The following is a 24,749-nucleotide window of genomic DNA, read 5'->3' as shown; positions in this document are numbered from 1 at the left end:
AATTAATCATTCACTAAATAACTAATTTGATAAATTGAGCTTAAAATTTAAATTATTCATTTAAATAGATAAATAACTAATTGGTCCAAGTAAAGTATTTTGTATGAAAAAATAATGCCATTTAAATCTTATACGTCCCTGTAGACTCGATCTGTTTCCCATTACCATACTTTCTTTCACATTTTTCAAAAGCAAAGCGGGGGAAATATTTTATGAATATAAAAGCATTGCAAGAACACCCCTTCTAATGATTAATGAGCAAAACTCATTCCCATAATAATATGTTGAAAGAACCAAACGTTAATTTTGCAACAGCATTCTGAAACTAAAATGGTTTTCCAAGTCAAAGAATAAATCTCAGGAAACTTTAATTATTTCCATAGGGTTGGGACTTCAAAGTATCCATTGTATATTCTTGAAAAGAAAAATTGCTTGCTTCTTGAACGTCAAATGAGTTTTTATTATTATATTTAGGCTTAAATATTAACAAGAGGAATGAAGCCGTGAATTATAACCAAATTAATCAAATTAATATCTTTTGTTCCATTATAGTATTTTTTGGTGATGAATTTTAGTTTATCGTCCAATGTAGCTTAAAGATAATTGAGTTTAACTTATTTTAATTTTAACTAGTGTTTGCATAAATAAATGCGATATAAATAGACGAAATTTCCGTAGCAAAATCTTAGTTTTTAGCTCAAAATTTTTAAACTGTATTATCTGTATTTATAATTGCGTCCGTTGATAAAAAAAATGATCAGAACAAACAACACTATAAATTTATTAACGGAGCATGTTAAGTGAAATTTTAAAAACACTCAGATTTTAGAGCTTTCTGATTTCTAAACTAATGAATTCTAATTTCCATGGATAATTTAAGTGATTAAATAAAATGAGAAACTAGAAAAATAGATCAAAAACTTTGCTACTAATCCACGAAGTTAAATTTTTATTTTCCACTTAACTTTAATCTATCTTTATTCAGCAGAGAATTCGCTTAACATAATCATGCCGTTTAGAAAAAAGACATAATGTCGAGTCTCAGTAGCTCAGGGGTAGAGTTCGCTTCTATAAAGTCGAAGGTCCTCGGTTCGATCCGGGAAGCGGTCGCTAATTTTTCTATTTCGTTTATGAGCATTCCAGAAGCTTCTGGAATGTTCAGTCTTCGTCATTTCCTCTTTCGTTCTTCCTAGAAAGCTTCTAGAACATTCTGTGATACTATAAAAGCGATCCCGTGATTGTAAAGAGGAGATCTTCTGGGCGCAGACTGGTTGCCGGTCTTTGTAAATTCCTGATGTTAATAAATTATCAAATTCTCATCTTGTAATCTTCACTGAATCTAAACACTTTAACGTGACAAATTTGGTGGAGGCGCCGGGTAAGAGTTAATCTCTCAATCAATATCACGGAGCAAAACACTGACCGGCTTAGAAGAAGCCGTCGAGTTCAAGGACTTCTACCCGAATTTGGACTTTACGAAAAACCTAAAGAAGCCGTTCCTGAAACGACTGTGCCAAAGACAGCCATGGCCAATGTGCCAGAGACAGACATGACCACTGGGGACCAACAGGATATGAAACCTGCCTTTTGGATGGCGCCAACAGTTGCTGCTGAAGCCAGGAAACCAACGATCTTCCGGGGTACTCCAGGACAAGATCCGACAAAATGGCTGAAGGAATACCAGAGAGTGTCATCGTACAATCATTGGGATGACACTATGCAATTAGCTAATGCCTACTTCTTCCTGGACGGCACCGCAAGACAATGGTACGAAAACAATGAGGACTCACTGACGTCTTGGACTTTATTCGAAAATGGTTTGAAAGTGACCTTTGGAGACACACAATCCTACCTCAGACGAGCGAAAGACCACCTCAAGTCTCGCGCACAAAAATCCGGCGAAAGCATCCAGTCTTACATTCAAGACGTTCTCGGACTTTGCATTCAGGTTGACCCGACCATGTCCGAAGGAGATAAGGTTTCCCACCTCATGAAGGGCGTCGCAGAAGATGTGTTCCAAGCCCTTCTTACGAGAGAAATCCTAACAACAGCCGATTTTACAAAATGGTGCCTGTACATAGAAGAAATGAGACAAAAGAGAGTGGGACGGTACAAGTTTGCCCGATTACCTAATGTTGTCCCTATGGCCGCAGTGGACGAAGCACCTGACTTGGCTGTGCTAATTCGTCAGATTGTCAGAGACGAAATTCAACATGTAAGCGCGCAGCCCTTCGAAGTCCATCCCCGTGAACTGCAAACTACTGAGGCTTCTATTCGAAACGAGATGGACCGATCCATAGCAGCCCTTACAACCAACCGACCTCCCTTTATCACGACAGGACGCCCGATTGCAAGACCTCCTAGACGTTTGACCACATACGCCGCAAAGCCACAAAATAATGTTCCTTGGAGTGAACCCCAACGAAAGACCGACCTGTGGCGTACCACGGATAACCGTCCAGTGTGCTTTCATTGCGGACGACCGGGACATGTCGTTCGCTATTGTCGGGAACGCCGAACCATATTTAACGACTACCGATCCAACAACCCGAGAAGATATCCGTCAGCTGACTATGAAGACGATACTACTTACGACGCACCTCCCAGACGAAGATCCCCTAGTCCTGCCCGGGGACGGTCACCGATACGTCGTATGAGATCTCCATCGCCGATGCTGCACCGCCGTTCCAGCCAGTCGCCAACCCGAGAGGAAAACTAAGCCTTGCGCCCTCAGTGGGAGGTGAGGCTGCAATTTTTCGAAATCCTCCATTGGCCGCTAAATTGCAAGGAAACCACATCGACATTCTCATCGACGACGAACCCGTAAGAGCACTTGTGGACTCTGGAGCATCCTTTTCCGTTATCTCCGAATCATACAGACAAAAACGACGAAAAGTCATGTTCCAAGCCTCAAAGGACACTATCCTTAAGGTCGCCGACGGCCATTTTGTGAGACCACTGGGTACTTGTGTATTGCAACTGACCATAGATGATCGAACACAGCCCTACCAATTTACCGTGATGCCGAAGTGCAGCCATAGCGTTATTCTCGGTTTTGACTTTTTGAAAGCATCACAAGCCGTAATTGATTGTGGCCGAGCTGAACTTACCTTTGACGAACTTTTACAAGATCAACCAACGAAGCCTTGCACCTTTAACCTTCATGCTGTGTCTGACTTTGTAATCCCTGGCCGTTCCTTCAGACGCATTACAGTAAAAGCCCCAGAAAAACAAGAAGACATTGATTTAATAGTCGAAGGAAATAAAATTCTGTGCATTAATCAAGGAACTGCTATCCCCTCCACTATAGCCTCCTTTATCAATGGCGAAACTTCAATATGGGTGGCTAATGGACATGCACAAGCACGTCACATCCCGAAAGGTATGTGCATTGGTTACGCTGAGCCTGCCAACTCCGACTACTTGAACACGTTGACGGAAGTACCTTCATACGCTGATATTGAAGACTCAAAGCGCACTGACCTAGTCGACTACTCTCAAATGATGGCCGCAACCCTGAGCACGGAGCAGCGAATGCAATTGCAAAACCTGCTGAGAAACTTTCAAGACGCATTCTACTACGGACTAGCGCGCCAAGAATACAAAATAAAAGTGAAACACAAAATAGACACCGGAAGCCACCCAGCAATCAGCCAAAGACCATATCGAGTATCTCCTACAGAGCGACGCATAATCAATGACGAAGTTGACAAAATGCTGAAGCGGGACATCATTCGACCATCAGAGAGTCCGTGGTCGTCTCCGGTTGTGCTAGTTTGTAAGAAAGATGGAAGCTGGCGATTTTGCGTTGATTATCGTCGCCTCAACAAGGTCACCAAAAAAGACGTTTATCCTTTGCCCAGAATAGACGATACTCTAGACTGTCTTAAAGGGGCCCAATACTTTACATCGATGGATCTGCACTCTGGTTATTGGCAAATAGAAGTGGACGAGGCTGATCGAGAAAAAACAGCGTTCGTCACTAGTGAAGGGCTATATGAATTCCAGGTAATGCCTTTCGGATTATGTAATGCTCCTGCAACGTTCGAGAGAACTATGGATAACTTATTACGTCACCTAAAATGGAAAATGTGCCTTTGTTATTTAGACGATATAGTTGTATTTTCGCACACATTTCCCGAACACCTTCGGCGGTTACGCTGCGTGCTATCCTGCATTCAAGAAGCCGGACTTACTTTAAATCCCAAAAAGTGCCAATTTGGCGCTAACGAAATCAAAATACTTGGGCATCTTGTATCCGGACGAGGAGTAAAACCTGATCCAGATAAAGTCACAGCTGTACAAAATTTCCCTACACCGAAGACTGTGCATGATGTCAGAAGTTTTCTGGGTCTGTGTTCTTACTACAGACGATTCATCCCAAAATTTTGTTTCCGCGCTAAACCCCTTCAAGAGCTTTTAAAGGGAGACTCAAGATTCTGCTGGGATCAGGCCCACATAGATTCATTTAATGACCTCAAATCGGCGCTGACTTCACGACCTGTTTTGGCATTATTCGATGAAAACGCACCCACCGAACTGCATACCGACGCTAGTGGATACGGTATAGGAGCCGTGTTGGTTCAGCAACAAGACGAAGAAGAAAGAGTCATCGCATATGCTTCGAGGACCCTATCTAAAGCCGAGAGAAATTATTCGACCACTGAACGCGAATGTCTGGCAGCTATATGGGCAATAGGGAAATTCCGCCCATACCTCTTTGGGAAGTTCTTCAAAATTATTACGGATCACCACTCTCTATGTTGGTTAGCCAATTTACGAGATCCATCTGGACGACTAGCAAGATGGGCTTTGAGGCTTCAGGAATACGACGTCTCTGTTATTTATAAAAGTGGAAGGAAGCATGCTGATGCAGATTGCCTATCACGAAATCCTGTCCCTGACGAAACCATTTCAGGAGTTGAGTCCCTTGCTGCGGTGACTGACTTGGCTTCGGAGCAACGTAACGACCCGCAGCTTGCCAAGCACATCAGAGTCTGCAAAAATTCAGCCGACTTGTCAAGCGCAGGGTTCTCCATGGTGAATGACATCCTTTGCAAGAAGAATTTTGACCCATCTGGAAAACAGTGGCTACCAGTCATTCCTAAGAAAATGCGGTTAGAAATTCTCCGCCATTTTCATGATGAACCTACTGCTGGACACCTGGGACTGACAAGAACATATGATCGTCTCCGAAAGAGATTCTTCTGGCCGGGGATTTTCCGAAGCGTGCGCCACTACGTAACACATTGCAAAGAGTGCCAGCGTCGAAAAGCTGTCCCACTGAAGCCGCCCGGCTATCTGATCCCCATACCTCCAGCCGAAGTCCCATTTCAGCGTATTGGTATGGACTTGCTAGGACGTTTTCCAAAATCACAGGATGGAAATAAATGGGTAATCGTATGCACCGACTATCTTACACGATACGCTGTGACAAAAGCTATTCCCAATGCAGAAGCTCCAGAAGTAGCAAAATTCTTTGTTGAAGAGATTCTTCTAAAACACGGAGCTCCGAGAACCATCATCACGGATCGTGGTCAAGTTTTTCAGTCGAGACTCATTGCCGAGATCAACCATCAGTGCAGCGTAGTTCATAGGATGACGACCGCATACCACCCTCAGACGAATGGACTCACAGAGCGCTTCAACAAAACTTTGGCAGACATGCTATCCATGTACGTAGACGTTGAACACAAGACCTGGGATCTGATTTTGCCGTTCGTCACGTTTGCTTATAACACAGCTAAGCAAGATACCACTAAGCATACGCCCTTCTTCTTGACGTTTGGACGAGAGGCTGAAACAACATTGGATACCATGTTCCAGTACCCCATCGAGGATTCGGAAACAGACTTCATTGCGAGGTTGAAGATCCGTGCAGAGGAATCTCGCCAGTTAGCTCGGATCCGCACTTTGGAAGCGCAAGAGAAAGACCGACGTCGCTATGATTCCAAGCATCGCGCAGTGTTCTATCAGCCTGGTGACTTGGTGTGGATTTTTATTCCTGTGCGCAAGGTAGGTCGCTCCGAAAAACTTCTCAAAAAGTATTTCGGTCCGTATCAAGTTTTGCGTCGCATTTCGGAGGTCACATATGAGGTTCAAGATTTTGAACCTACATCCAGGAGACGTAAACCAAAGGACATCGTTCATGTACTCAGGATGAAACCCTACTATGCACCTGAGGCACAAGAGGACTTGTTTTCAGGCACCCCGAGTACAGACCAAAACATGCGGGTCGCCAGAGTTCAGAATCAAAATGGAAGAACTGATGTCTCCAAGGCGACCACGGCCTATTCCGGACCAATAACAAGATCACGCAGGAACCTATAACAGCGAGACGCTGTACTTTTAAGACGGGAGTAATGTCGAGTCTCAGTAGCTCAGGGGTAGAGTTCGCTTCTATAAAGTCGAAGGTCCTCGGTTCGATCCGGGAAGCGGTCGCTAATTTTTCTATTTCGTTTATGAGCATTCCAGAAGCTTCTGGAATGTTCAGTCTTCGTCATTTCCTCTTTCGTTCTTCCTAGAAAGCTTCTAGAACATTCTGTGATACTATAAAAGCGATCCCGTGATTGTAAAGAGGAGATCTTCTGGGCGCAGACTGGTTGCCGGTCTTTGTAAATTCCTGATGTTAATAAATTATCAAATTCTCATCTTGTAATCTTCACTGAATCTAAACACTTTAACGTGACAATATTTACTAAAATTTCATGCTTTCGGGTCATATATATATATATATATATATATATATATATATATATATATATATATATATATATATATATATATATATATATATATATATATATATATATATATATATATATATATATATATAGTTTCTATTAGATCAATTCTTATTGCATATTTAAAAATAGGAAAAAGGCGCAAGAGGCAGATGTTAAGAAAATAATTTTTTTATAAAATGTGCATTGCGTTCGGCTTTATTTGAAATTAATTCATATAATTATGACAACGAACCAGAAAGGAGAAGAATGAACAATAAACAATTTGCAGTGAGTTAATTGTTTATTATTGAATTAATTGCTCAATTTTAATATTCAATTGAAAGTGAATCATAAGCCATTTAAATTTTGAAAAATAACAATAAAAAGTCAAAAAGGGGAAAAGAACAATTTCAAATCTTGTCTGATTATTGAGATTTCATTTTTACTTTTTAATGTAACCTATCCGTTATCATGGGAACTTTTTCTCCATTTCTTGACAAGTCAAAAGAGAGTTTAAAATTATAGCATCTGCTTAGCAAATTGAGCATACGTAAGATGAGAGTAATCCTAGTTTTATAATTTTTTATATCAATCAGTCAAGAGCAATCGAACTCACGACTACCCCTTTTCGGGGACTATGGCAAGATAATTTCCAATAATCTTGTAACTCTTCCCAGGATTTATATTTTGATATTTTAGACTTACCTTCAATTTTATTAAATTTGATAAACTTGATTTCGTGTAACTGCTAAAAATTTTGTTTATAAAAATATAATAATTCTTCAATTTTTCTATCAATGCTAAAGCTTAAGTCGTATTTAAATGAAAAAACTTGAACTTTGATAAAAAAAATACTACTAAAACACAAATTTAATGACACCAATTTGAAAAATTACATACGAAATTGAATTATACTAATATCATAAATTTTATTGCGCTAAGTTTTTAAATGCATTTTTAAAGTGCTCTTTATATTATTGCAATTTTGGTTGCTCTTTCACAAAAAAGAAACGAAATGTTCTTTTTTGATCAATTTAAATGTAGAGTGCATTTTTGCAGTTTCAAATAATGATACATGTAGGAATGGATTAAAAAATTAGTTACCTTAAATATTATGTTTTTATTTAAGATTTCTTCACATTCTGAAGCTGTTTTTTTCATAATCACTGAAATCATTCTCTCTTTCAATTGCAAAATTTATTTAACACTCAGTGTCTTTATTTGCCACTAGCAATTTTATCGGTTATTAGAATTTAAAAAATCAAAATACGAATTTAATTTATAATTTTATTGGGGTGTTAAAACACTCTTCGAATCGAGTTAGAATCGCATCTAATAATATACTTAGAATTCGGTCTATTAAGAAATTTGAAATTGTATAATATTTAGGTATTTTATTTTTGACACTATTTTATAACAATAATGCGGGATTTTTTTTTTAAATAAATAGAAATTTATTTTTAATTTGTCTTTGCTAGTTCGTAACATGATTGTCAATAAAAATAACAAATTTAGGGGTAGGACATGTAATAATAATGCTAAAACTGGCCTCTTTTTAAGTAACTTTTCTAAAAAATTACTAATGATATAACCTTGAAATTTTTTGGTGATATTTGAGATTATATGCTTTAGCATTAACAAGAGTACTTTTTTAGTAATAAAAAATTTTTGCTGATAAAGGATTAAACTTTTTCACGAAATTAAAAGTTCTGAGTTCTTTTTTTTTAAAAAAATAATTTCTGCTCAAGATATGTATTAACGGTCATAATAGTGTAAACATGTATACGTAACTATTCTGGGAAAAAAACTGAAACAATATCTTGTTTAGATGCTCATAAAAGGTACATTAAAAAAGGTTTGTTTTAGCATATGTCCTACAGACTCCCTTAAACCAATATTTTAATCATAACTAATGACGACTGGTAAACTTTCCTTAACTTTCATCAATGAATGATTGTTCATTTCATTACAAATTGTTTAATCCTCCCTAACACAAAAATACATGCTTTTAACATGAAGTCATAGATTTGTTTTCATATTTTAAAATTATTTAAAAGGAACTGAGTTTAAATGTGAATAAATATTATTTTCTAAGGAAAGAAATTACACTGTGAATAAATCTTTATTTGTAATTAAATCTTTAATAAATGCATATAAATTTTAAAACTTAATGCCGATTTCGATGAAAATCTTAGCATAATGTACAAATTTATTTTTTGTTTATAAAAAACTGTCAATTTCATGAGATACAGAAAAGTCACGAAAAAAGCATAATATTTTCCTAAGTAAATAAAAAGTTTGCATCAAGTTTTCTCTCAGATTGTGCTTTTCTTTGGAAAGTAGCTTGAGAAATAACACTAAAACAATTTAACTGATTTTTTTCTTCTTAAGGCTAGAATCGAAAATTAGATTGCGCTATTTTTCTTTTCTGGAAGGAGTTCATACTTTCCAATAAAAACAAAAAGAAATCTAGTTTGCAATTTTCCTTTTCTAACCTATTTTTACGAAAAGAAGTTAATAAGTCTGAGTGCAATCAGGATTTTCACTCTTTTGTATCAGTCCCCCTGATAAAAAAGATATGCAAGTGATAAAAAGTCTAGCACATACATTTAATTATATTTTTTCATCTCTCGTTTTTTTTAAATAAATATTTACAGGGTGTTCTATAATCATCGCCTCTAATATTCTTTCCTTTTAATCCTTGTTAAAATTGAAACCCAAAAATATGCAGATTAAAGCAAAGCTCGTCAATTAAGTTTTAAGCAACAAAAAAATTATAAATAAATATGACAACTTACTATTTAAAAAGACAGGATTACAGCTATCAGAACCCAATGCATTTGATTGCCTGACGAAACTTGAACTTGTTTCAGTAGACTCCCGATTATCTGAGTTACTGTGAACCATGACTAACTCGGATAACCGAAAAAATAACTCTGATAACTCGGATAACTGGTCAAAGCGAAGAGTATAAAAGAGAAAAGAAAAAGAGTAGGTATTATTAGTAGAGTAGAGTAGAGTAGAGTAGGTATTACGAGTAGAGTAGGTACATATTTAACAAATACAAAATTTAAACGAGTACACCACATACAATTCATATTATAATTAAAAAGACTTAAAGAGCATACCTTACGAGAATTAAAGATCCTTGTTATAATTGAAACCCAAAAATATTCAGATTAAAGCAAAGGTCGTCAATTAAATTTTAAGCAAAAAAAAATTAAATCTGACAAATCACTATTTAAAAAGACAAGATTACAACTAGTAAAATCCAATGTATTTGATTGGCTGACGAAACTTGAGCTTGTTTCAGTAGAGTCTCGATTATCTGAGTCACTGTGGACCACGACTAACTCGGATAACCGAAAAAATAATTCAGATAACTCGGATAACCGGTCAATGCGAAAGGTATAAAGGAGAAGGTATAAATGTAAAATATTTAACAAATACAAAATTTATGCGAGTACACCCACATACATTTCATATTATAATTAAAAACACTTAAAGAGCATACCTTACTTGAATTAAAGAGTTCTTTCTTAAAAAAGTCTTTAATCGTTTTTTGTTTTATATTACTTTGGCTCTTTTCTGCAGCAATATTTCGCCATTTTTTTAGGGTGCCTCCTCTTCTTGTTCTATATATTCAATAGCAGCTTCGAAAACCTTTAATCCGTATGAGAGATTTTCTTATGTTGATTTTCATCGTCACTGTCTTAATCTTCGCTAGATTCATTTTCATTACTGACGATATTAACCATCATTTCATTGAATCAAGTTGTTGGATTTCGTTTTTCTGAGTATTTGGAACATAAAATTCGGATTTTTTTTTTCAGCTGTAGCTCTAAAAAGAAATTAACTAGAACAAATGAATCCTTGAAATATTCGACAACTCGGTTAAAGCGGAAACTCCTATGATCGGGGCTCGGATAATCGGGACTGGACTGATTCTTCTTTGTTCACTCAATTTGGTTTCGCAGTAGTTAATTTAACCTCCATAATACCTCAATACTGTCCTTCGCTATCCTCCAAGAGTTTGTGAGAACGCTATAATGGGGAGCTACGGACCGAGTGGGTTAATAGTTCTTTTTCTGTCACTTTCTTGTTTTCTCTGTCTTTTTATTTTGTCATTCTCCTGTTATTTGCTTTCTGCTATCAGATTTTTCCTCTGAACCCCAATTTGAAATAAAAAAAACATCATAATTGAGATTTGTCAGATTTTGATACATAAGGCCTACAACTCAATTTTTGATTTTGATACAAAAGGCCTACAACTCAATCTCAGATTTTGATACAAAAGGTCTAGAATCTATTGTCAGATTTTCATACAAAAAGCATACACCATTGTCAGACTCTAATACAAGAGTCCTAGAATCTATTGTCAGATTTTAATGAAAAGGTCTACAACTCTTTCTATCTACAACCTATGAAGGATCTTAGCCACCTTCACAACGCAAGTCTAAAGATAACAAAACCAGATATGTTTGATTGTCCAAAAGTTGAAATTGTCTTAAATATAAATAAATGTCCTCCGGTACTCAATTCAGTTTTAACGCAGTGAATCCAATCGTCATGACAAAATTTATCAGATTTTTATACTTACCTTCTCCTGGCCAGCTGAGAATTTTCCAATACGGTTAACATTCAAATTATTTAAGTTTAAATGCAGATGATTTTAGTTTTCAATTGTTAAAAACTAAAAACACAAGTAAGCATATAGCCTAAAATAGGAGCTTAGATGCATACATTTGTAATTGTACTGGTATAAAAATTAGTTTATTTTTATTTTACTGCTTTTGGTATTTAGTAACATTAGCTATTATTTTTTGAGACAACAGGCATAAATATAATTCAACTATTGCAATTCATGAACACAATTCTCATTTTTTTTCAAAATTTACGAATGCTCTTTCAAAAGAAAAGAAATTGTTCTAACTATAAATCGTAAGTGACAAATTTAAAAATTAGTTAAAATTATGCAGTGCTCGGTAGTCATCTGAGCACGTTACCTTTTTGGTGGGAATATGCATCTATTTAGTACATCGACAGTAGTATACTGTCAAAAATTAAGTACATTGTTCTGGTGGCTTTCCTCAAAAAGTGAAACGTGTTAAAACGACTCATGCGCATTGCGCAAAAAAAACTTCAATAACTTTCGATCTAATGATCAGATCATCATGTTCTGGGGCTCAATCTTAATGGTTTGAGGGTGTGACTTCAAATATTCGAATTAATAAATGCAGACTATGTCTTAACTTGCGAAATCTGACATATAAACGTACTTTCTCGGAATAAACATACCTTTTTTTACGACATATTCGGATTTTTGACACCCAAAATATTGGAGGTTACCGCTATCTGGGAAACTTTATCCGACTAGTTTGGGCTGGAGAGTGAGCCAATGTCTTGATCTCTTAATCTTAATTTTACTTTTGGTGCAAATTGCCTTTTATCGAGAACTTTTGGAAGTAATTGTAAAAAATTTTGCTCACAATTAAAAATACGACTTCTTTAAAATTCGATTTCTCAACAGCGTCAAATCGACAACTTCGACAAATTTTGCTAAAATTTCGTAATTTCCCATGTAGAATTACATTCTTACAATAAAAGTATACCTTAGATACAGTAAAAGTATACCTTACAATTCAAAATTTCCATGAAATTAGTTTTGAATGAGTGAATTTTATAATGGAGTACAAAAAAATTTTAATTGACTTTAAAAGTTCTCAAGTTATATAGTAAAATACGCAAAAAAATTAAGAAGAGGTCCAAAGTTTGGATCGCTCTCCTGATAAAACTTTTAGGACCATATTTCCCAGATTGTGGCAGTCCCCTGCATTTTGGGAGTCAGACATCCAAATCCATTGAAAAAAAGCATATTTATTCAGAGAAAGTATGTTTTCCATTTAATTTCGTAACATAATATTAGCATCTGCTCTAATTAATGAGCACGTTAGAGGCCACCCTCTTAAACCATCAAGATTGATTCCTAGAAAGTGAAAATCCGATCTTCGGGATTCAAAGTTATTCAGTACAGTTCATTTCCTTTTCTTTTTTACCACGTTTATATCAACTTGCCTTCGTGTATGTCTGTTCGGGTGAAATTTTTTAATCGATTTTAAACTAACTTCCCGACTAGCTACAGACTTCAAATTTCGCACATAGTTCAGAATTGGATGACAATGCATGAAAATGAAGAGAAAAAAGACATACAAAGTAAAATAAAATTAAAATGAAAGAAAAATTAACATTTTCGTGATTGCCTTCTGTTGTCAATTCGATTATTTCAAATTAGTGTCACATGTCAGTTGAAAAGTTTTGTGTACAGTGAGTGAAAAAATTGAGATTTTGGAAGTGAGTACGAAGAAAATCAAAATAAAAAGCAATATTTTTAAAAACCACGTTTTTGTAGCGGAGAATAGTAAATAAAAAACAAAAATTTGAAAAACGAAAAACGTGGTGCGCATGAAATACATAACAGTACATATACACATACAGACACACATTTTCTTACTCATACACATGCACAGCCACATACACATCCTCATACACATGCATATACACAAACATATTCCACATACACATACACATTCAGATACAATTACACATATACATACACATATTCACAGGAGCACACATACACACACTAATATAACATTACTGTTATGTATTTCATGCGCCCCACGTTTTTCGTTTTTCAAACTTTTGTTTTTTATTTATTATTCTCCACTACAAAAACATGATTTTTAAAAATTTTGCTTTTTATTTTGATTTTTTTCAATTCTTCTGTGCATCTTTCTTCTGCACATTCTTTTGTACATCTTTCTTTTCTTTTGTACATTAGATCATTACTTTAAATTATTGGCTTGACATTTTTATTCAGTATCTCCATGAAATTACTCTTCTCTTAGAGAAAAAAAATACATATTGAGATTCCTATAAATTAAGTTTCATTTTCAGTAAGTTTAACATTTGCTCCGTATTTAAATATTTATACAATATCTAAAATTCCATAATTCATTTCTAAACGCAAACAAGAATTACTAATAAAATAGAACCTAGTTAATTTATATAAATATTTATCTTCCTCTTTTAAACTTAAGAAAATATTTGAATATGAAGATCAGCAAACTCAGTCTTAATTTTGTGTGCAGAAATATAAAAATACTCATTTAATCAGGGGAAAATGATGTCGTATCTCTATTAAATTAGTAAATTGAAAGATTAATTGGGAAAGTACTTAGGTTTATGGCTAAACATTTTTACAAATATTTGACTTGAAATGTTAATTAAAAATCAACGATTAATTTTAGGACATTTATTCTTTATGAAAAAATAATAGCGAAGTATTTATTTTTGAATAGAAAGAACTATATGCTTAGTAATAAAGATAATCGTACCAAATAATTATATTGAATATTTTAACTTCTGTTTTGGGAAATGAAAATTTTAAAATTGTTTAGTGTATTCTCCTTGTAAGGAGTAATAGGCAAAAAAAAGAAATTTGAATTTAAAACATCAGTAAATTGCAATAGTGAGCAGTGCTTACGCTGGGATCTTTCGCCCTTATATGGAACTGTTGTACCGAATGTGGACAACCAATGAAATTATGTGAGAAAAAAACCTTTTCTATCAATGCAAAAGTCCATTAAAAGTAATTGCGAGATATGCATTAAAAAAAAGATTTTTTAAGGCCATGTCCAAACAATAATCATGTAAACAATCATGCATACAATCATTGTACTTATTACACAGTAAAATTTTTTTATCTTTATTTTCATACTTTTTTTTCTTTATTTGACTATATTTTATAAATAATAAGGACTACTTATGGCTGTATAGACCACTGCAAGTTGACTGAGTATTAAAAATTCCTATTACTTTTCTCATGGGTTCAGGCTGGTTCGTTTTGGGTGTTAGTTTCACTGGATCAATGTTGATGACTAATGCTCACTATTTGAAAAATTCCTCATCGTTTTAAGAATTTTTCTTCGGGCATGTTTTAAGGCTGATGATAACTGTTTATACGTTCTGTCTCGAAATGCTGCATTCATCAGCCCTGGTATTATGTTTACGTTTTTTATTATTTGACTAACTTCTTACTTTTAGCTACTTTTTTAACGTGTACAAATAATGTAATTCGAAATTCGTGAAATATTATAAATAAATTTATTAAAATTAAATATTGCGTGCAGTAAATATTGCTGTAAAAATTGCATGCATCTGATTATTTATTATTCTTCTTGGAAAAAAGAATTTAAAGTCTTTTTTTTAAATCAATGCCTATAAGAAAACGTAATTAAAAGAGAACTTAACGCAATTTTCATAAAATTAATAATTTAATTCTTCGTTAATTGAATGCAACTTAAATCAATTCCTTTTCTGAGTTAAATAACTTCACTCTTCATTTGGTCGAAAAAAGTAAAACATTTTTTTTTCTTTAAGTTGAAATACTTTGATTTGTTTCTTCAGAAAATATCAACGAATTGATTTTTAATTTTTTGTAAATTCTATAAAATAGTTAATAAAAACTGAATTTAAAAAAATATTCAATTCTCTATTGTGTTCTAAGTTTTCTATCCAGCATCATTCAAGATTTTTTTTCGTTAATTGAGCATATTTATTGTATTTCTGTTATTTCACCGAAAAACCTTCATCTCAAATTACAAAAAATGCAATTTTCTTCCGTAACATAAAAATTCCACGCGTAATTTGCATTTTTCCTAAGCAAAAAAGACAATGGAATGCGCAGAAAAATGTCTGGCGTATAAATATGTCATATATGATGCTGAAACAAAAAAATTTTAGTTTTAATAATTTTTTATCAGGAAAATATATTATTTATATACAAATTAGCAACGATGCTCCTTCTGTATAGGAAATCATGAAAAGATGTAAGTAACAACTGAAGAAAAACTATTTTTTCCTGCACAAACATTTCCTTAATTACATGCAGGCTAGAATGCTTAATTAGGGCGTTCTAAATTAACCAAGAAAAATTGAATTAATTAATGTCGTTGCTTGCAAAGTCTCATGCGCCTGAGAAATTTAATATTCATTTAAAAAGTCGGATAAAATTCAAACTATAAGAATTTCACCATTTATTAAAACTAATTAGAAAGCTCTATTTTAAGCAGGAAATTTAAATCATGCACTTTTATTGAATAAGTAATTATATTTTTCACCAACGTTTGAATAAGTTTAAATATATACAAATAGATATAGGCGATTAATTTGATAAAAAAAAGATCCTAGTAGAAGGATTTAAAGACCGCAGATGGAAACGAGTCGTAATGGCTCATGGTTCATCAGCGAAGCCACGGTTGAGTGTGGCTTTGATACATCCGTAAAAGTTTCTAGCAATCAGTTGGGAAATTTTTTTCTCTCCCCTATTTTCAACAGACCCTGTTCCTTTAGACTTGTAACTATATTGATCATTGCCGATTTTTCTTATCGGAAGAAAACTTTAACTTTTTAAGCGTGGTAAGCACACTCACACAAAGAAATGTTTTTCGGAAAAAAACATGACGGGTCCATAAAGTGCAAAGGTATGGTTAAGGACTTAAAATATGAAGAAATGTATCAATTGATTACAAACATCATTTGCTTCAAAAATGCAGAAATCGGGTTTAAGACCAAATGTGAATGAGAAGAAACAAAAGTAAACTGAAATATAAAACGTAAAGTTATCAACGAAAAATAGAAAAATAAAGGTAAGAAGCAAAACTCGAGAGGAATAACAAATAGGATAAACAGAACAAGACAAACCACAGTGGCCAAGAGGAGCAAATCAGGGTAAAATGCGTTTTCTATTTCAAATCACTTTTGTTTCGTCTCCTTCACGTCTGGCAAATTTTGAAAATAGACGCCTACTTTCGTGCGACTATTTATATATTTTTGAAGCAAAGGAAGTTTTTAACCTTTTACTTACTTCTAGTACAACATGTGGACCATAGGGGATGGTACAACATGGTATACCGTAAGTAAATAGTTAATCAAGTGATATCTTACCACTTCAGTTTCTTGGAATTATTTATTTAGTGAAAAATTATAATTGAACAAAAAGACATATAAAATTTAATAAATTAATCCCAAAATTTAAAAGTTAGTTTTATTTTTCCCTCAAAAGTATGAAGAGCTTACCAGACACTCTATAAATCATTTATCACTTAATTTTTTTTTAATATTAAATGTGATTGATCAAAGAATTTAAATAATGTATTGTTTGATTTCACCGTTTCCAGATTTTTCATTTTTCTTAAGAAAAATTCCAATAAATTCTTGACGATAAATATATCTGTAACTTTTCTTTTAAAATAAATTATCCGTTTCAAAAAATTCGATTTGGTAGAAAACGTGAACAGTGGAGAATATAGCCGAGTACCATCTGACTGCAAAATTGAAATTCTTTTACATTTTTCCTTCAGTTAACTTCATTCATCTCATAGCAGATAGCTTTCATATTTAAAGTACGTCTAAAACTTATTCGCATTATATCGATCAAATAAATTTGAAACTGGAAAAATGAAAATTGAATTACAGAAAAAATCATTTCACTTAAAATCACTGCTGGTACTATTTGAATTATTTCGGCAAAATAAACATATCTCTACCTGATTCATCATTTGATTTTTCATTGTTATGCAGAACAGCAAATGCAAAAATTCTGATTCTATTTGTATAAATCTGAACAATTTTATTTAAATGGAATCTAGGGTTATAGAAAAAGTAAAAAGGAAAGAACTTAAACAAAAAGTAATATTTTCATTCAATAGTATTTAATCTAAAAGTAATCAGAATGCTGAATTTTGTTTCCTCAATATGTCTGTCACAAAAATACACAGGCCTTCTCAGTAAACATCACCATCAGTTCTTGCTTCAGAAGTGATGTTTAATCTATTAATATTCCAATTAAATCACAATTTCTGTAACTAATAAATGTCATAAATAAGTGTTTCACCATTTTCCATATTCTGATATTTTTACTTGTGTATTGTGACTCTATAGTAAGAAAAATGTCTCTTGTATCAGAAAAAATGGTAAACCGACGAACTTCCAAAAAAAAAAAAAAAGGATGGAGACATTGGGTAAAAGTCGCTATGAACTTTCAAATCAGCTTTTATCGCCAAATATAAAATCATCGCCTCTGATTAGTATACTGAGCGGAACATTTTATTACACAGACTGAAATAAAACAGTTCTACCATATCAACTGGAAACGTCTGAATAATAAATGTACAGTGGGCCAAAAAGAGAACAACCCTGGATAACTTTTGATCTAATGATCGGATTTTTATGTTCTAAGACTCAATATTAATGGTTCAAGGGGTTAATCTCAAATATGCTAATTAATAAGGACAAAAGATATTTTAAGCTTCAAAATCAGACAGGAAAACGTACTTTTTCTGAATAAACATACCTTTTTTCCGACGGATTCAGATTTCTGACCTCCAAAATGTAGGAGGTAACCACTATCTGGGGAATATGGTCTCAATAGTTTGGTCAGAGGAGCATTTCTAAGTTTGGACTTCTCAATGTTAAGCTCACTTTTTGCGTATTTCGCTATATAGCGAGAACTTTTTAAGCAAATTGAAAAAAATTTACACGCAATTATAAAATTCGCTCATAAAAAGGATAAGAAATTTTAAAAATATTAATTATTTTTTATCATTTCGTTTGAGAACGGTCGAAACAATTTTATTTGTTAGATGTGCAATTTTTGCATCATTTTAAGGAATGTAATTTTGCATAACAAAATACAGAATTTGATTTAGTAAACTCGGTCAAATAGTTCTTGAGAAATTGAATTTCAAGAAGGTCAGATACTTAAAAATTGCGGTAATACTTCAATCATGGCATGGAGACCCCAATAATATATGGTTGTTTTACTTGAACCTCGCCTTGCTGTATTGCTTTTCCACTAAGCGCTCGGAAGCGTATATGTAGTGAGTTCGTATCCCGCTATAACATTCATTGTACAGTTTTGCGTGAAATTTCTATCTGTTTTTCATACTGAAAAGAGTTTTTATGTCGTTCTTTGTATTTACAATGAAAACCACGAGTGTGCTTAGATAAATAAATCACACTAACTGATAAAAGATGATAAAACACTCACCGTAGTATGATGTATCTGAGTTTAGTATTTTTAAAGCACTTTAATTAAACATTTGAATCTACCATTTTTGTCCCTTCTACACTTGTTATAATTGAGAAATTATACTAAAATAAAAAATAATTAACAGCCATCTAACTCCTATCAACTATTTTAAATAAACCGTCGAAATGTAAACAGTTTATTACCATTCTATTTGGAAAAAGGCTAAGATGTTACGTAGTTAAAATTGCCAAATAATTGGTAAAATATGTTATAGTTCTGAAGATCATTACGGCAATTTTTAATCGTGATAATTTGAAGCATAGCCATTTTTTGGTTGCATTTACTTTTGAAATCTATATTTATTTCTAAATGCATTGCAATAAGAACTAATAATTTTAAAAAGCATGATTTCCAGTAAACCGTAACAACAGCGAACGCTAAAATTTCCATATGAATGATTTAAATACCATTTATTTTGGTTTAATTCTTAGAATTATGGTTTCTTTCACCAGAAATGTTTTTACTATACTAGTATGGTGATTTTCCTCAGGTTTTTTTTCGTTGTGCATGAAATACAAAGGTCCATCGAACAAAGGATGGAACGTGTATCATAAGAAAAAATACGTTTTTTTCTAAATCTTATGATTTTATTTATCGTTTTTATGATTCTATAAGCTAAGTCTTGAACGATGTCCTCGAAATATAAAACTAATTTAACTAATTATAAGTAAAACTTAACTAAATTGAATAATCGAGAATAAATTAACAGAAACTTGAAATAAAATCCAAATTTTCGAATCTCAATTTAGGCTTCCACATTCCATAAGTTAAAGTTAAAAACTATTCACAAAAATAATACAAAAGATTTACTTTTTTATGTCTACATTATTCTTAATAAAGCAGTTTCTCGATTACTAAGAGCTACAAAATTGCTATTTTAATGAAGCGTCACTCTAAACGCGCAATTAAACTTTAATTTTGCGAGAACTCATTACGAGTATATTACAAAAGATAAATGACTGGAAGTAAAACTAAATTCATTGTCGTAGCTTGAACGGAAAACAAAGCCTACTTGAAGTGTTATATGTCTTAAAATTTATATTAATTTCAACGGAGTTTAGAAGATTTTCGCTGAAGCAAAGGGAAATTTAAGTTCTCCAAAGCTCTATTAATCCTTTTTGTTTAAAGTTCTTATGGAAATAATGCAAAGATAATACGATTTGTGTTAATAAAAATATGAATGTGATTGTCGCAAAACAAGACTGGTTTTGTAAATAAATGAATTGATCATGCAAAATTGAAATCATAAATCTCCTTTGTACTGGAATGCTTTTTTAAATTATTTCTAGATTTTGAAATGAAAGTATATAAAATATTCTGAATTGAAAAGAACTATCTGATGATCATAGGTATTAATTATTTCTCAGCCCTTCAATTTTATTAAATTCCAGCTATTATTTTATTATTTAATTCTCTTTAATCCTCTAATCTTTCTCAAAATAAAAATAACAGTAAGTAAGTTCTTTTTCCTGTAGACGCAGACGATTCAATTCAAATTCTAAAAATATATATTATTTCTGTAATTGTTAACACATTAGCATAAAAATAGTCCGTTGACTGTTTTCTATGAATTTACAGCTTCCTAACAGTTGTTTCTTAAGCAAACTATTTCAAATTTGATAATTCTTTTTTATTAGATTTGCTTGATTTTCGATAAAAACTATTTTCGAAAACGCATATCTCCCTGTATTGAGTGATAACTGTTTTTAAAAATTTATTTTTATTTTCAACCTGCTGCTGTGAAGCTTAGGGAAAAACTTTTGCTCGTCTTTTGGGTCTCCCTTTATTATAAAATTTTGAAATTTAAAAGTATCTCTAACGGTAATCCATGTATATTGCAGCTATTAAAATTGTATAAAACAGAGGCCCTGTTATACTAACTCAAGAACTAACAACTTTCTTTATTGTATGTGAAAACTAAATTTACAGAAAACCACACAAAAGTAATTTTACATCAACACAGTAGCACCAAAGCCACAAACTCGTACAAAAATCAATCCTAATTGTTCAAGAGACTAACCTTGAATGTGTTACTTCGACAAAAAAACGCATTAAATATTTCGTTTTAAACGTATTAAACATGCCCTTTTCAAGCGTCAGATTTAGATCCTTGGCTTTCAAGTTAAAGGGTTGTCCACAATCTTGTTAAAAAGTTCTTAAATGTAAAAAATTCAAAACTGAGATTTTTTTTTAAATTTAGTTTAAAAATACGAAATTTTTAGAATGTCATTTCTTAGAATCTATTTTACCGCTTTTATTCAAATTTTGCATTTTATCATTAAGGAAATTTATACATAGTATGAAATGATGCAAAAATTTCTACATCTTACAATTCAAAAGTTTTTCTACAAAATATTTTTACTAAATTAATTTAGTTATAACTTATTAATAAGCATATTTGCACTAACCGCTTTTAACTGTAAAGATTTGCTTTTAAGACGTAAAATTTAGAACAAAAGCAATCCAGGATGATATATCTTTACTATATATAAACACGTGACACTAAGAATTGTAATAGTCAGGATAAATAAAGGCAGACATTTTAAAATTAAACACTGTTATATTGGAGCTCATTAATCATTATTCATTACATATTTTTATTTAAAGATTGATGTTTAAAAATACTATTAATTAAGAGGAATATATTTCTTTGATTTCACTCCTGTTTATTAATATATGCTGATAGTAAAGTGTATTTTCCGTTTATACGCTTGTAATTTGAAATTAATTTCCATGAAGAAGATGTTACTAAATCGGACAATAATTTTTAGTACGAAAGGAGTTATTTGTTTCTACAATATTCTATATATTTCCATAGTTAAAAATTACAATCAGTAGGCACTTTTACACATTAAACGCTCGTAGTTTGTTAACCACTTTTTTGGCTTTAAGGACATACAATAGATGTCTTATACAAAAATTCCAAAGTAACTGTGCCGTAACTTAGGAAGCTCATTAATTTACAATTAATAAGAATCATCAGAAACATTAATCGTTCAACTAGTAAAGAACTATTTTTGTTTGTGAACTTAGCGTGAATTTTTCGTTTCGAAATTTCAATTTGTTCGAAAGTTGCTGCACATTTAGCACTTTTTCGTAAATATTTTCAGTTTATTTTTTTTTTGCTCACAAAATCTATATTTCGTTATTTTATTAGTTCGCTCTGGAGTAGTCATGAATCAAAAGTAACAAAGAAAGAGAGATAAATTATATGTTACTATGTATAAATCTGAACATTTAAATTGAATTTAAAAAAAATTAGAGTGAGGTCTCTTCTTCTTCTCTTCTTCTCATTGGCACGACTGCCCAGGATGGGCCTTAGCCTTCTCAACAAGCCTATGCCAAGACATTCTTTCCTTAGCCAAGGTTCTCTAGTTTATTATCTTTAAAACTTGTAGGTCCTTTTCAAGGCTGTCTAAAAATCTTAAGTTTGGTCGTCCTCTTTTTCTTGTACCTGTTGGCCTGGCACTGAAAACTTTTTTGGTTGCTCTGCTATCCTCCATTCTTATAATGTGGTCTGCCCATTTAATCCTTTGAATTTTGATAAATTTACTGACAGCAGGTTCTTTATATGCTTTGAAAAGTTCCGCGTTTGATCTTCTGAACCATGTACCGCTTTTCCACCAAAAATGCTGCGCAGTACTTTTCTCTCAAATCTAGCTATCATATTTTCATCTCCACTGGTCATTATGTGAGGTCTCTTAGTGTCTTAAATTTATTTATAATTCCATTCAACATAAACCGACTTTGAAAGACAGAGCCCTAAATTTTAACTAAGTCACAAAATTTAAAAACATCTATTTACATAAAGGGTCCTACTAATATAAGATAAAAAAAACATTGACACACCATTGGAAGATATTCAAACAATCTGTTACATTAGAGATAAGTTACTGATCAAGTTCAGTCTTGAATAGACGAACAGCATTGAAACTATTTTTACATCTCTAAATCTAATCGATAGCAAAGCTTAGTTAATAATATCTTGATATTTACGCTACTTTACTCTTCATTTACTTTTACATGCACTTAAATTCTTAAATATTTAGGACTTACCATGCCATGCAATGTATTAGATTAAAAGTTTTATGTCAAATTAAGGTAACCATAATATCTGTTCATGTTCAGTCTTAAATAGACGCACAGCATTGAAACTATTTTTACATTTTTAAATCTGATCGATGACAAAGCTTAATTAATAATATCTTTATATTTACTCTACTTTACTCATCATTTACTTTCTTTACATGCACTTAAATCCTTAAATTTTCAGGACTTACTATGCCATGCAATGTTTATAAGTTTTATGTCAAATTAAGGTAACCGCAATATCTTCAAAACTATTTCGTTATTAGAAACAAAAATGCTAATAAATTATCTTGAAACTTCAAAAAAAAATAATAATTGCATATTTAAAATATGTAAATTTAAATGGAGAAACATTTATCAGACCCCAAACAACTCTTTGAAAACACACTCGAACTCACAAATGAATTCGATAAATTTATTACCCTATTCCTCATTCGATGTTCTGAGTTCTTTCTTTATTTAACTTCTGACATCAATTACTCGAGAACGTGTTCTCGTAGAAAAACATCATAAAAGCGACCATTAAAGGGAGAAGCACGTTTTGCTGAGTTGAGGTGTTCTAATGCTTCTCAAGATTTGAACTTCATTCTTGAGCTCTGTTCTACAGTACTTTTTTTTCTTTATTTCATTTGAGAAACCGAGCAGAATGTGTGTAATGTAGATTTATTCCTTTTGAAAATCAAGGGACTGGGAATACTTAAGGAGATTTGTTGAACTTCTTTATATGAATTTTTCAATGTTGTAAAGGATTAAATTTTTATTTATTTTGCCATATGAAAATTTTATTACTTCAGTATCTTAAAATAATGTTGTGTTGATTAAAATCTGCGTTTTTTCCAATTTTAATGATCTCTGCCTGACATGGAATTGGTCTTTTAAAATTATTGTACAAGATTTTAACTTAATAGGAAAATTTAATCAACAAATACTACAGTTTGAACCAATTAAGGAAATATTGGTTCGAGACATTAATAAATGAATAAGCGTGTTATTCTATTATAGAGAGTGTTCACTAGTCAAACTTAACCCCCTGACATATCATTTCTTGATATAAAAAGGATCTTTGATCGCACTGTAAACAACAACTCACAACGGAATGTTGACAGAGATGCAAACTTCTCCGGGCACGCCAAAATAATTTGATAAAATGGTAAATAACTGCAAACTAAATTTTGCAAATATTTGACTATTTTTGCTTGCTTTTTGAAAGGTAAAGCATGACATAACTACTTTTAAGTGAGGAATTATAAGTCTACGGACTATTTAGAAATAGTGGTGGATAAAAATCAACTAAATTGAATTTATTAAACCAAGAATCACAATTGATAAACTACCACTTTAAAATATTCATTTGCTGTCCAGAGCAAGTTGACATTTCTGTTTTAAGACGTCTGAGAAACGTCAATTATTGTTTTGACATTAGAAACAATTGGCGTCTCCAAGACGTTTTCGTATGTCAAGGGGTTAAAAAGGTTAAGTCAGCAAATTTTCAATTTAAAATAATATGCACTATAATATTTTCAATAAATAATCATTTTAACTTATGTATTCTTTTTTTAAATTAATATTAATGATTGCAACCTTAACTATCAAATCATTAAATATAAATTCGTTTAATATGAAGTTATAATTTTACTAGAAAGTATACTAACATTTTTTTTTATTTCTTTCAAAAGTATTCAGTTTTTGAGTATTATTTTGAAACATTACTACAACATATTTTCTTTTCTTTCTTAAATATAAAGAATGTTATATACTTTCTTGTACTATGAATAAAAAGA

General features: G+C 32.4%; 1 protein-coding gene across 1 annotated transcript; it reads left to right on the top strand.

The window, feature by feature from the left end:
• The first annotated feature begins 1,039 nt into the window (after positions 1-1,039).
• On the top strand, positions 1,040-2,777 carry LOC147810943 (uncharacterized). Its single transcript, XM_087161033.1, has one exon. The coding sequence runs from the start codon at positions 1,526-1,528 to the stop codon at positions 2,717-2,719; it is 1,194 nt and encodes a 397-aa protein (XP_087017159.1). The 5' UTR covers positions 1,040-1,525; the 3' UTR covers positions 2,720-2,777.
• Positions 2,778-24,749: the final 21,972 nt, after the last annotated feature.

This window comes from Parasteatoda tepidariorum, chromosome 4 (assembly GCF_982258835.1).
Source record: "Parasteatoda tepidariorum strain Cologne lab strain chromosome 4, Ptep-v5.0, whole genome shotgun sequence".
Lineage (NCBI taxonomy): Eukaryota > Metazoa > Arthropoda > Arachnida > Araneae > Theridiidae > Parasteatoda > Parasteatoda tepidariorum.
This window is presented reverse-complemented; position numbering and strand designations above follow the sequence as displayed.